General features: G+C 41.9%; 1 protein-coding gene and 1 pseudogene across 2 annotated transcripts; one reads left to right on the top strand and one right to left on the bottom strand.

Annotated features, from left to right (window-relative positions):
* Positions 1–295: 295 nt before the first annotated feature.
* On the bottom strand, positions 296–8,803 carry LOC125343103 (annotated as a pseudogene). Its single transcript, XR_007209287.1, has 5 exons — positions 8,792–8,803; positions 6,526–6,826; positions 1,605–2,459; positions 1,229–1,233; positions 296–1,095 (listed from the first exon to the last, which is right to left on the bottom strand). The product of XR_007209287.1 is annotated as a heat shock cognate 71 kDa protein-like (transcript).
* Positions 8,804–9,099: 296 nt separating this feature from the next.
* On the top strand, positions 9,100–13,369 carry LOC125343102 (myoD family inhibitor domain-containing protein-like). The gene is given in 4 exon segments (XM_048335391.1): positions 9,100–9,216; positions 12,093–12,159; positions 12,162–12,566; positions 12,662–13,369. Coding segments are annotated over 4 exon segments (837 nt in total). The 3' UTR covers positions 12,910–13,369.
* Positions 13,370–14,544: the final 1,175 nt, after the last annotated feature.

Below are 14,544 nucleotides of genomic sequence, written 5' to 3'. Positions count from 1 at the left end.
ACCTCCTCCTTCATTCCTCCCTCCCCCCTCCCCCTTTCTCTCTCTCCCCATGAGTTGTTCAGTTGATTTACACCAAACAGTTTTGCAAGTATTGCTTTTGTAGTCATTTGTCTTTTTATCCTGTGTCTCTCGATTTTGGTATTCCCTTTCACTTTCCTAGTTCTAATACCAGTATGCGCAGTTTCCAATGTGCTCAGATAAGTTACAGTGATAGTGCAGGTACAACCACAGGAAGGGGATACAATAGAAGCTACGGTTTCACAGGGCATGTTGAAAATAATTACAGCAGCGATATAAATTTGGGTCTTTACATCTTTTATTGTGTGGAACAATGCTACATGTGTATTTGGGTTGCCTTAGTCAACCTCTTCAATGGTGGGCCCAGAGGAAGCCCCACCAGAAGGAGGAGCCCCCCCACCAGGGAAGCCACCAGGCATTCTTCCTGGCATGCCGCCGGCACTCTAGTACAGCCTGGTGATGATAGGGTTGCACACTTTCTCCAGCTCCTTCTGCTGGTGTTCAGATTCTTCCTTTTCTGCAGTATGATTCTTATCCATCCAATTGATGATCTCATTGCACTTGTCAAGGATTTTGTTTGTCCTCATCATTGATTTTGCCCTGAAGCTTCTCATCTTCAACAGTTGCTTTTATGTTGAATTCATAAGATTACAGGGAATTCTTAGATGATACCTTGTCCCTCTGTTTCTCATCTTCAGCTTTGTATTCCTCAGCTTCCTGTACCATGCATTCAATATCCTCCTTGCTAAGATGACCCTTGTCATTGGTGATTGTGATGTTGTTCTCCTTTCCTGTGCTCTTATCTACAGCAGAGATGTTGAGGATGCCATTGACATCAATGTCAAATGTGACATCAATCTGAGGAACACCTCTTGGTGCAGGAGGTATGCCTGTGAGTTCAAACTTTCTGAGCAGGTTGGTGTCCTTGGTCATGGCCTGTTCACCTTCATATACCTGAATGAGCACACTGGGCTGGTTTTCAGAGTAGGTGGTAAAGTTCTGAGTCTGTTTGGTAGGAATGGTGGTATTGCGTTTGATGAGTACAGTCATGACTCCACCAGCCATCTGGATACCAAGGTGTCGGAGCCAGCCGGCAGCGAAGAGGGAATCCTGATTGAGGGGGTGAGGATTAAAGAAAAAGAAAGTTAGACAAGAGAAAAAAGAAGACAAGAGACAAAAGATGGGGTTCAGGAGGGCTGCATCTTAAGATTGTTACTCAAGACTGCAGCCATATTTTATTCTTAACTTCCAGCTTATATGCAGTTTGTCAACCAGGAAATAGCATAGGGTTAACTAAGATTTAAGAAAACAGGAAGGCCCTGAAATTGGTAAATAACAACAGGCAGTAAAACAAGATATGGTTGAATGGTTTACATAAAACAGACTCCTGTGGACATAATAAAACATCCCGGGTTTAGTACTGTCCTTCAAGTAAATCATGTCCTTGCATGACCTTGAGATAACAACATAGCCAGAGGTTAGGATGAACTTTGTTGTTGGCTCCCTAAGCCATGACCTTGCACGCCCTTGAGAGTATAGCCAGAAGTCAGGATGAATTTCGCTGTTGGCTCCCTACACCAAGGGACAAGGGGTGACATCCAAGAGCAGCAAATCTTGGATATTTTCAGATTTATCTCCAGATAGAATGGCTGCCTGGACATAAGCAACAGCTTCATCTGGGTTAATGCTCTCATTCAGCTCTTTCCTGTTGAAGAAGTCTCATAGAAGCTTCTGGAACTTGGGAATACGGGTGGAACCACCAACCAAAAAAATGTCATGGATCTGTGACTTGTCTAGTTTGGCATCACGAAGGGCTTTTTCTACAGGATCCAGAGTGCTCTGGAACAAGTCAGCATTCAACTCTTCAAATCGAGCACGGGTAATAGAGGTATAGAAGTCAATGCCTTCTTAAAGGGAGTCAATCTCGATACTGGCATGTGTGCTGGAGGAGAGGGTGCACTTAACACGCTCACAAGCAGTATGAAGATGGTGGACAGCTCTTTTGTTCTCAGTGATGTCCTTCTTATGCTTGCGTTTGAACTCGGCAATGAAATGGTTGACCATGGAGTTGTCAAAGTCTTCTCCACCCAAGTGGGTGTCTCCTGCTGTAGATTTGACCCCAAAGATCCCATCTTCAATGGTGAGGATTGACGCATCAAAAGTACCACCTCCTAAATCAAAGATCAGCACATTTCATTCAGCTCCAACCTTCTTGTCTAAGCCATAAGCAATAGCAGCAGCAGTTGGCTCATTGATAATTCTCAGTACATTCAGACCAGCAATGGTTGTAGCATCTTTTGTTGCCTGGCGCTGAGAGTCATTGAAGTATGTTGGCACAGTGACTACAGCGTTGGTGAAAGTCTTCCCAAGATAGGCTTCTGCAATTTCCTTCATCTTTGTGAGAACCATAGAGGAGACGTCCTCTGGATAGAAGCTTTTTGCCAGACTTCCGAGAAGATGGCGGAGGAGCAGCAGAGCCCCAGCTGAGCTCCCTCCGACATGGCAGTTTTCTCACCCCATAGAAACTTTCACTCCTAGAAAGACAGCCAGAATAAGTTCTAACAGTACTGGGATTCCGGCCAGGAAGGAAAAATCGACTTTGCGCGTCTGAAAATGCAGATTTGACCTCTGGGTGGCGTCCCGCCACCTTGCCAGTGCCGGCACCAGCACAGTGCCCAGCACAGCGACCCGCACTCCAGGCGGCTAAAGCACACAGCGTAGACCACGGAGAAATCCTCCAGATGGCGGCTGAGCATGGACGGGCTGAAATCGCAGAGAAAGCGTGAGTACCCCACAAAAGATATTCTCACTCGCGCCCACAGACCAGCTTCTGGAAGGCAGTCCTTCCCCCACCGCCAGAGCAAAGTGCCATCTTTGCCACTGGCATAGGGTCAGACCAGATTGGAACTAAAGCAGGCCTGGGGAAAGCGAGGACAAAGGAGCCATCTTTGAAAAGAGCAAGAGGGACCGACCAGTGAGAGTCAGCTCCACCCAGGAGAACACCCCTTGCCCAGGAGGGAGGCGCATCCTGGGCCCTGGCTGAGCCAGAGGTGCCCTGCCCTGCCCGCCAGAATTTCTAAATTTAAAGCGAAAGCGGCGAGCAGCTACCGGTGGCACAGAAACACCAGAGGGGGGAACAAACAGTTTCTGAGACAGTTAAACTGTTCTGTCGCAGAGGAAGCCCAATTCCCAGCCCGAAACAGAGCTGCATTCCATAGCCACCTGAGCCAAGGAGGCTGCCCTGCCCAGGAGGGAGGAACCACCCCAAGGCAAGCAACTCTCAGCTGGATAAACCAGGCCAGAGACGCCCTGCCCTGCTGAGTCCACAGCCTATTCAAAGCCAGGCATGAAAGGCTGTGGTCCCACATCAGACAGAGGAGCCACGGTTCCCAAGACTGCTCACGTCCCCATCTACAGAGGATAACCAAGGCCTACCTGCAAGCTGTGCGAACCACAGAGACCCAGGATTGCACCAACAGGGGAGAAGGGTCAGAACAGATCCACCCCCTGCAAACTGAAAGCAAGTCAAACCAGCCAATCAAGAAAACAGACTGCAGATGATCGCAAGGAAACCAGAGACTGGGGAAAGACCACCCAAACAAGGAGGACTCCATTTTTTTCCCTTCTCTTTTCAAACATTTTTTTAACTTTTAAAAAAAAATTTTTTTAATTTTTTCACTTCTGAAACGTCGTTGGTTTTTTTGTTTTCCATTTTTACCTATTTGTTTTATCAAGTCTTTTTTTGTTTGTTTGTTTTGGTTGTTTGTTTTTCTGGTTTTTTTCCTTTTTATTTTTTCATTTTTAAATAATTTTTCTTTGTTTTGTGCATCTGTCCTCCAGTATTTTTGCTTTATCTCTTTGCTTTCTCTTTATTTAAAAATTACTTTCCTATGAATAACACCTCCACTCTTTTCTGCTAACTCTCCATTGTCGATTATTTTAACCTCGTTCTCTCTAGTAATTCTATTCCTCTCCTCATTTCCATGTCACTGAAACTAAACCAAAATCACCGCCCCCCAATACAGTTTACTCTATTCTCTTTACTACTTCTAACTTACCCTCCTGAATTACTGCCTGGAACTCCAGGTTCCATTGACTCCTGGTTATTGGATAGAGAGTATTCCTGCTTAATCAGAGTGAATCAAAGGGGTTCATAGAGAAACCAGTCCTAAAAGAACTTAATAAAAGAACAAGAATTGCTTATAGGGTTGTAACAGTAAATAAGTAACTACTGAATACAGGGCCCAGGATCTGTGGTTATATTGAAATTGTATTCTTTAGGAACACGAAATCTAATTTTATAGACAGGTATACAAGGTATCTGTATATAATTGTGATCAAAACAGGATCAGTAGAGTACTAGGAAAGAATCCTTAAACTGTTAGGGAGAAGAAAACATCATATAGAAAGGGAAAGCAATCAGAATTTCCCCAGACTTCTCAGCAGAGACCATGAAAGCAAGGAGAGCCTGGAATGAGGTATGCCAAACCCTAAATAAAAATAACTACCAACCAAGAATACTGTACCCAGCCAAACTCTCATTCACAGCTGAAGGTCAAATAAAAGTCTTCCACAGTAAGGAAAAACTGAAACAATATATCTCCACCAAACCAGCTTTACAGAAAATCCTCAAAGATGTATTGTACAGAGAAAATAATCAAGATCCCAATACAGACAGAGAAATGAACCCTTAATAGTTAACATCAGATCAAGGAACAGGAAGACACAGCTTTAAACAAGATAGTGATAATGAAAGGAACAAACGATCATCTCTCAATCCTAACTCTCAACATTAATGGACTTAATTCTCCAATCAAATGACATAGGCTCCTAAGTTGGATCAAAAATCAAGATCCATCTTTCTGCTGCCTCCAAGAGACATATCTATCCAGCAAAAGTAAACATCTTCTAAAAGTGAAAGGCTGGAATCAAATCTATCTAGCAAATGGCCCCCATAAGCAGGTTGGAGTTGCAATCCTAGTATCAGAGAAAATTGGCTTCAAATTACAAAAGGTAAGAAGAGACAAAGAAGGTTACTACATACTAGTAAAGGGATCTCTCCTACAGGAAAATATAACCATTCTAAATATCTACACACCAAATGCAGGAGCACCCAACTTCATCAAACAAACACTACTGACTCTAAAAACACTCATAGACCCAAACACATTGATAGTTGGGGACTTCAACACTCCACTATCACCTCTGGACAGATCAACACGCCAAAAACTGAACAAAGAAACCACAGAACTAAATAATTGCATAGACCAACTAGACTTAACTGACATCTACAGAATATTCCACCCAGCAACAACGAAATACACATTCTTCTCCGCAGCACATGGAACATTCTCCAAAATAGATCACATCTTAGGGCACAAAGAAAATCTGTACAAATTCAGAAGTATCAAAACCATTCCCTGCTTTCTCTCAGACCACAATGGAATAAAATGAGAGCTCAACTCAATCAGCGACCCCAGAAAATCCTACAATACTTGGAGACTAAACAACACACTGCTGAACCATCAGTGGGTCATTGAAGAAATTAAAACGGAAATTCAAATGTTTATGGAATTCAACCAAGAAGAGGATACAAAGTACCAGTTCCTTTGGGACACAGCAAAGGCAGTACTCAGAGGAAAATTTGTATCTCTGAGTGCATACACCAACAAACAGGAGAAACAGCAACTCAATAATTTAGGGAAGCACCTTAATTTCCTTGAAAGAGAACAACAAGCCACACCCCAATTCAATTGATGGAAGCTAGAATCAGGAACCAACCCAGATGCCCCTCAGTAGACGAATGGATCAGGAAAATGTGGTACATATACAAAATGGAATTTTATGTCTCTATCAGAAAGGATGACATTGCCCCATTTGTAAGGAAATGGAAGGACTTGGAAAAAATCATACTAAGTGAAGTGAGCCAGACCCAGATAAACATAGACTCTGTGGTCTCCCTTATTGGGAATAATTAGTACAGGTTTAGGCAAGTCATAGCAGAGCATCACAAGAGCCCAATAGCTATACCCTTATGAACACATAAGATGATGCTAAGTGAAATGAACTCCATGTTATGGAAACGATTGTTATATCACAGTTGTAACTACTTTCAACGTCACATCTGTATCTGTAGCTTCTATTATTGATGATGTTCTTGTATCACCTTCCTGTGCTTGTACCTACACTTTCTCTGTAATCTTATCTGAGTATATTGGAAACCGTGTATACTGGTATTAGAACAAAGAAATTGAAAGGGAATACCAAAATCGAGAAACACAGGGTAAAAAAAGACAAACAACTTCAAAAGCAATACTTGCAAAACTGTTTGGTGAACTGAACACCCCATGGGGGGAAAGGGAAAGGGTGCGGAGAGAGGGGGGTATGAGGGACAAAGTAACAAACAGTACAAGAAATGTATCCAATGCCTAACGTAGGACACTGTAACCTCTCTGTACATAAGTTTGATAATAAAAATTTGAAAAAAAAAAAGAAAGAAACTTTTTGTCTTGCCTTTGTATTTGACTTGGACCTTGGGCCGGCCTGCGTCATTCACCACCATGAAAGAACAGTGCTTCATGTCAGACTGGACAACAGCATCAGCAAATCTACGTCCAATCAGACGTTTGGCATCAAAAACCGTGTTGGTGGGGTTCATTGCCACCTGGTTTTTTGCGGCATTGCTGATTAAACATTCAGTGTCTGTGAAGGCAGGGTAGCTTGGCGTGGTTCTGTTGCCCTGATCATTGGCAATGATCTCCACTTTGCCTTGTTGGAAAACACCCACACAGTCTCTCAAATCTTTTAGCTGGGTAGCTCTCTTTTCATTTGACTCTTGAATTTCATTTATCTTTCTATTTGTTGAGGCCATGAAAGTATCTATTACTTTATGGAAGGATTGCTCTATTGATTCAGACTTTTCATTTATCATGTTTATCAGTAGACTTTGTAGAGCATTTTGAGGGTTCTTTTCTATGTCTTTGATTGACTGCTCTGCTTCCTGCTTATTTTGAGTGGGGGATAAGACTCCTTTGTTTGCCATATATATTGTGTTTTTTCTGCCCATTTGGATTGGGAATGCCAATCTACAAGCACCTGTGAGCACTGTTTAAGACCCAAAGCAGACCTTACCAAGCACTGTTGTGTAAGTCTTAGAAGTTCACAATTATATACAGATACCTTGTATACTTGTATATAAAATTAGATTTGGTGTTCCTAAAGAATATAATTTTAATATGACAACCAATCCAGAGCCCTGTATTCAGTAGTTACTTATTTACTGTTACAACCCTATCTGTCTCAGGAACTGTTTGTTCTCCTGTCTGGTTGTTCTGTGCCACTGGTAGCTGCTCGCCACTGTTGCTTTTAATTTAGAAATTCCGACGGGCAGGGCAGGGCACCTCTGGCTGAGCCACAGCCCAGGACGAGCCTCCCGCCTGGGCAGGGGTCCTTCTCCTGTGCAGAGCTGGCTATCACTGATTGGTCCCTCTTGCCCTTTTCAAAGATGGCCCCTTCGTCCTCACTTTCCCCAGGACCGCTTTAGTTCCAGTCTGGTCTGACTCTATGCCAGTGTCAAAGATGGCGCTTTGCTCTGGCGGTGGGGGAAGGGCTACGTTCCAGTTGAGAATGTCATTCGTGGGGTAGTCATGCTTTCGCTGCGATTTCAGCCCGTTGGTGCTCAGCCTGCGATCCGTGTCTGTCTGCTGCTGTCTAGAGGATTTCTTCCTGGTTGCTGCTGTGTGTTTTAGGTGAGCGGAGTGCATGGCGCTGTGCTGGCGCTGGCACTAGCGTGGTAGCAGGACACCACCTGGAGCACAAATCTGTGTTTTCAGGCTGGCAAAGTCAATTTTTCCTTCCTGGCCAGGATCACTGTACTGTTATAACTTACTTGGACTGTCTTTCTAGGAATAAAATTTTCTCTGGAGTAGGAAAACTGCGATGTTGAAGGGAGCTTAGCTAGGGTTCTGATGATCCTCTGCCGTCTTCCCAGAAGTCTGTATCACCATCCTTAATGCCTTAACTCCTGGGATCAAGAATCAATTTATACCCTGGGTGTGAGAACCTCAAGGTGCCCATTTACATGGGAGTGCTTCACCAAACTCATTGGGAAAATGAGAAGGAAATATTATTTTAAGAGAAGAGTTAAAATTGAAGTCTTTTGAGGGATATGGACATGGATTAAATGCAAGAACACCTTCCCAGCCAGCATGAGGTCCTCAGTTCAAACCCCAGAAAAGTAAAAGAACATATTTATAAAGTAGTAGTTCAAAAGACATCAGTGTTTGTACATTAAGAAATAGTGATCTTAGGAGCTGGGCACTGGTGGTTCACACCTGCAGTCCTAGAGACTCGGAAGGCTGAGATCAGAGGATCATAGTTCAAAGTCAGCTGTGTCAGGAAAGTCCATGAGACTCATCTCAAATTTACCACTATAAAGCAGGAAATGACGTTGTGGCTTAAATAGCAGAGTGCTAGTCTTGAGCCGAAAAGCTCAGGGACAGTTCCCAAGCCCTGAGTTCAAATCCCAGTACCAGCACACACACACAAAAAGAAATGGTGCCTACCCCGTCCACATACAGAGGTGCAATTCTGGGGTTTCTGTTGAGCAGAATGAGTTAAAAATCAACAATGAAAATGTGAAAATCACTCTATTTGCTTAGGTTGGTGGCCATTCAAAGAATGATGGAAAACATTCAATGTTTAGATTTTAATTGTTGAAATCATCAGGAACTTTTTCTGAACAACAATGTTAGTAAGAGTTCTAAGGGTATACAGAATAGGACATGTTTCGACTAGATACAGTGTTGTGTGTGTCTGGGTGTATTTGTGTGCTTGAGTGTGTAAACTCAGGGTCTACACTCATCTTTCTTATTATGGCTGGTTTTCTACCAATTGTGCACCACCTCAAGCTGGCTTTTTCCTGGCTAAATGGAGATGGATTCACAAGTGTTTTGACCTAATTTGGCTTCTGAAAAAAAAATCCCCTCAATATCTCAACCTCTTGACTACCAAGAATTATAGATGTAAGCCACCAATATGTAGTGGAGTCTATTTCTAATATATGCTCTTTTATTTGAGACAATGGAAGAAGACAACCCATGGGAGATCTCAACATCATCTCTAAAGAAATCCAAGTTCCTGAAACACAGAAGATCAAGACATGCCAAGGCCTCAGGACCTATCTGGCGTGGCCAAAAGGTAAAATCCTCTTCTTCTCATGTTGTAGAGCAGAGGAGATTCAAGTGTAACTGCTATTACTGCAAGAAGTATCCTGGGACATCGTCCAGAATCTCAGGGGACAGAAGAGCCACCTCTTTTCCTTCCTCCTGGGATAATCTGTCCCTGAGCTTCAATAACTTGACATTTAACCCTGGTACTACCCAACCCCCCTTTGTACAAGAAAGGACCAAGAAAGCAAGATGAGGGAGGAATCTTGGCAGCAGAATAGTAAAAGAACATTCCAGATGCTTGTGAAAACAATGGTCAGGATGTCACTAAGCTCCTCATCCTCAGTTAAAGGAGGTGCAGAATAGATGGTGTCCTGAGTATCAACATCTCCAGCTTCCTATGAGATATCCTGATAGATACATGGTCAAGAGAGTGACAGCATCGAGCCAGATGGCAACACATCTCATCAGCTGGCATTTCAATCCACTTCCAGAAACATAGCAATCTTTTGGTAATCATTTTAGAGTCCTCCCTTCCTAAGCATGCTGAGAATAGCTTCTGATTTGCAAGAGTAACCACAATTCCCATGGGGTGAGATGTTGTTTTTCTTCCATGGCTTACAGATTTCCCTCTATAAAGTGCCAATAAAGTGTACAGCATCTATCTATATCATGTTTACAGCTTGCTGTTTTTCAATTATTTTTATTTCATTTTGATTACAGTCCAGAAGTAGCATTGGGGATCTGTGGGGATTTCCTAAGTTAAACCCTTGCAGATGTACATGAAGCTACAAACACAGGATATCCTCCAATTAGCTCTACAACTATAGTACCTGGATACAGGTACAATTGGTATGTATAAGTCTTTGTCATTCATAGATTTGTGTGAACCCCCTGCAAATGAAATTGTGAATCAGTACCATCAAAAGATTTTCCTCTTGCCACCCAAGTGTAGTCACTCAACCCATACTTATGCTGGGAAACCACTGAATTATTCTCCATTTCTACAATTATTTCATTTCAAACATTCCACCCTAAAAAGAATCATGCATGATGATGACCTTTTGGGCTTGGCTTGTTCCATTCTCCATAATGCCCTTAGTTCTATACAATTCCTTGTGCTTATCCGAAGTCTATGCTTCGGAGAAACAGCTCAGTGATACAGCACTTGCCTAGCATGTGGGAGGACCTAGGTTAAATCCTCAGCAACATACATAAGACAAAAATTCTATCCTTCCTATTGTTGTATGAAATTTCATGGCCAAGACACGGTATTTTCTTTATTCGCCTGTTAAGAGTTTTGGTTTCTAGATTTTTTTTTTTTTTTTTTTTTTTTTTTTGGCCAGTCCTGGGCCTTGGACTCAGGGCCTGAGCACTGTCCCTGGCTTCTTCCCGCTCAAGGCTAGCACTCCGCCACTTGAGCCACAGCGCCGCTTCTGGCCGTTTTCTGTATATGTGGTGCTGGGGAATCGAACCTAGGGCCTCATGTATCCGAGGCAGGCACTCTTGCCACTAGGCTATATCCCCAGCCCTGGTTTCTAGATTTCTTTTACACCAGCACTGGGATCTTGAACTCAGGGCCTGGGTGCTGTCCCTTAGCATTTATTTCAAGGATGACACTCTGCCACTTGATCCTCAGATCCATTTCTAGCTTCTTGGTGGCTAAATGGAGATAAAGAGTCTCATGATCTGGCAAAGGGCAATTCTCAAATCTCAGCCATCTAAGTAGCCATAAGCTATAGGCACTGGCTTTCCAGATTTTGACTATTACAAATAAAGGTGCTGTGACATGTGCTGGTTTCTCACATCTTGATCCTACCTATTCAAAAGGCTGAGATCTGATTATCTTGGCTTGAAGCCATCCATAGAAGACAAATCCTAGAGAGTCTGGTCTCCAAATAACTGGCAAAAAGCCAGAGAGCTCAAGACCCAGAATTTAAAAAAAAAAAAAAAAACTCTCCATCACCACCACCAATCCCCCCCCCAAGAAAAACCCCACAATTTACACCAGTAGCAAGAATAGTGTACAGGTGTTTGTATGGACATAAGCTTTCATTTCTCTAAGATTAATGCTCAGAAGTACAACTTCTACACAGTATTAAATATTCATATTTATTTTTAAAACAAACAACAAATCTATGCTCTAGGCAGTCATATTTTCCATACTCATCATCAATGTATATGGCATTGGTCTTCTGCATCATTTTTTTTGATTTGGGATTATTCTTTTCTCTATTTTGCCATTGTGTCCAGTGTCCTCTATACTTTATCAGCAATCATTGTAGACCCTTCATGGGAAAGGGTGTGTCACACCCACTATTGTTTTTCATATCCTACTCATGCTCTTCATTGTTATGGTTAGAAATTGGTGCTTGGTTAGAAATATATCAGATAGGTATTTTTGCTTCATTTTTTGCATGCTGGCATTGGACTTTGAACTCAAGGGACTCATTCTCACTTGATTTTTTTCACTCAAGGCTGGTACTCTACCACTTGAGCTGAATCAACACTTCAAGTTTCTGTTGCTTAATTAGATAAAAGAGTCTCTTGGATTTATCTGCCCAAATCACGACATTCAGATCTCAGTCTCTTAAATAACACTAAGATTATAGGTATGAGTCACCAGGGCCTGGCTCCAGGTAGACAGTATTTTTAAAATATAATTTTGTTATTTTTATTAACGTGTTGTACAGAAGGGTTAACTTTTTGTAAGCCAGGTAAAGAGTACATTTCCTTTTGGACAATGTCACCCCTTCCTTCCCTTTTCTCCAGTTTCCCCTTCCCATCCCTGCTTACAAGTTCATTTTCCACATACTGGCAATTAAGTATCATGACTCTATTTGTATTTGTTCCTCTTTCTTCCTTCCATTTCTGTGCCCCCTTGCTTCCCTCAAAAGACAGAAAAAGAACAAACAAAGAAAAAGTCCCCAAAAGTACTCGGCCGAGGCGGTCGGCGGCCGGCTGGGCTCCCCAGCTCGGAAAAATGTAATAAAGAAGATACTAAAAAAGATATCAATCACGCTACCGAAAGCTCCTTCACACATGGAGAGATGCAAGAGCAATGCATTTGGTGAAATCCTTCAGAAGGTGAACTCATCAGAACACAAACTCAGCGCCTGCCTCAGCCACAGACTTCAGTTCAGGAGCCCAGTGAGGAGGAAATAGGCAAGATAAAGAACGGAGGCCAAGTGAATCTGAGTAATGGAAATGGAATTCACCATGGGACTAAACCTTCATCCACAGATCATCACAAACTTTCAGCTCCTGTTTCTCAAAAAATGAATAGAAAAATCCAGTCCAGCTTGTCTGCAAACAATGATATCAGTAAGAAGAGTAAAGTAAATGCTGTCTTTTCCCAAAAGACAGGCTCTTCACCTGAAGGTGGACTTACTTCATTATGCAAACACTACTTTGCATAATTATAAAGGAGGAAATGGAGGCCCAGAGGGGTTCAGTGAAGACACCCAAAGCAACAGACTGTTGTGTCTACTGCATCCTGGCCTGCTTGTTCTGTGAATTCCTGACCCTCTGCAATATTGTGCTGGGACAAGCTTCTTGTGGGATCTACACCTCAGAAGCCTGCTGCTGTTGCTGTGGTGATAAGATGGGGGACGATTGTAACTGCCCCTGTGACATGGACTGTGGCATCATGGATGCCTGTTGTGAATCATCAGACTGTCTGGAAATCTGTATAGAATGCTGTGGAATTTGTTTCCCTTCATAAGTATTTATCCTTGGTTTGTGTTAAAACTGGAGAACATTTTAAAACTTTTTTTTGCTGTAAAGGGGGAGAAATTCTCATGAAGAAATTCTGTATTTGCACTGTTCAGTTATTATATTAACTAGTCTCTGAAAGCTTTTTTTTCCTCTCACAAATCCATATGGTTTAATATGTGAAAAATTTGCTAGCTCATAATAACCGAGGGACATTTTGATTCACACATATATATGCCCCAAAATGTTAAATGGCTCCTCTTTTTCTGCTGATATGTTTTGTCTAAGCTTTGTCAGGAGCCTTGTACTCCAAATATATTATTTCTTAGTATTTAAACCAGACCATTTATTTTTCGATGCTTATTTATGAAAGGTAGAAAGTAAACACTCTTGGGCTGGGAATGTGGCTTAGTGGTAGACTGCTTGCCTAGCATACATGAAGCCCTAGGTTCCTCAGCACCACATAAACAGAAAAAGCAAGAAATGTCGCTGTAGCTCAAGTGGTAGTGTGCTAGCCTTGAGCAAAAAGAAGCCAGGGACAGTGCTTGAGCCCTGAGTCCAAGCCCCAGGACTGGCAAAAAATAAATTAATGAATGAATGAATTAAATTAAACACTCTATTGAAAGTAAACTTCCACAAACAGACCCACCATTTCTGGGAATCCAGCGGTCCACATGTACCACATGTTCAGCAGAGACTGAATGTGTGCTTGGGTGCTGTGTTGCCCAGGCTGTGTGAAGGACGGAAGCTCTGTCCCATCCATGGTTCACAGCAGTATGCAGTGCAGCCAACAATGAACCATGCATAAGGCATGCTGAAATGAACATCATAATAGGAGAAACATAAAACACCATAGGAAAACAACAAGAGAAATGCCAGAATACTAACGAAGGATTGAACACAACATGGTATTCTTGGCAGCCTCTTAGGATGGCTAATTGATCTGCTACTGGAATAAATTATTTAGGTTTAAGGAACTCTTCTCAGTGGACAACCTCAATTGTGTGTGCCCTTTATAGTTAAAAGAAAAATGCCTTTGGAAACTTTCTTTTTAGTTGTAACAATACAACTTTCCCAAACTACCAATTTTAAATTATTGATAATATACATTTTTATATACAAACTTAATGTTATGCTATATTTGAATGAAAACATGCTACCTAATTAACGCATATTCTGCAAATTGGATGCTTTCAAATACTTGATTTAAGTTGAATTTTTCTTTTCTAATATCGAAATTCAAGTATCCTTATTTTGACTTTTCAGAGGCTTTCCTTTGTTTTGTAAGATGTAGATGTTTTGGGAGCAGGGTGTGGTATGTGTGTTTTGGTTTATTTCTTATTCATTGTTATATTTCATAAGCACAGTAATTTCTAGTGCAGCAAACCAGGGGTTTTTAGTGCAGAGAAGCCCACAAATACCCTGCTGTGACCAAATTTTAGTGTTATAATTCTATGTTAAATTTAGCCTATATGGAAGGTTATTAAGATTCCCAGGTATGAAGAAATGTGTCAGTAATAAGAATATATATACATATATGTATATGTAGTAATTGAGTTATAGAGAGTATGTGACTCAGTTGGAAGGCAGAATACTTTCATACTATGCATTCCCCTATGAGGTTGAACTTTCCCCAAATTGTACT

The sequence above is a fragment of the Perognathus longimembris genome, chromosome 28 (assembly GCF_023159225.1).
Source record: "Perognathus longimembris pacificus isolate PPM17 chromosome 28, ASM2315922v1, whole genome shotgun sequence".
Classification (NCBI taxonomy): Eukaryota; Metazoa; Chordata; class Mammalia; order Rodentia; family Heteromyidae; genus Perognathus; species Perognathus longimembris.
Note: the sequence above shows the minus strand (reverse complement) of the source record. Positions and strands in the feature narration are given on the sequence as shown.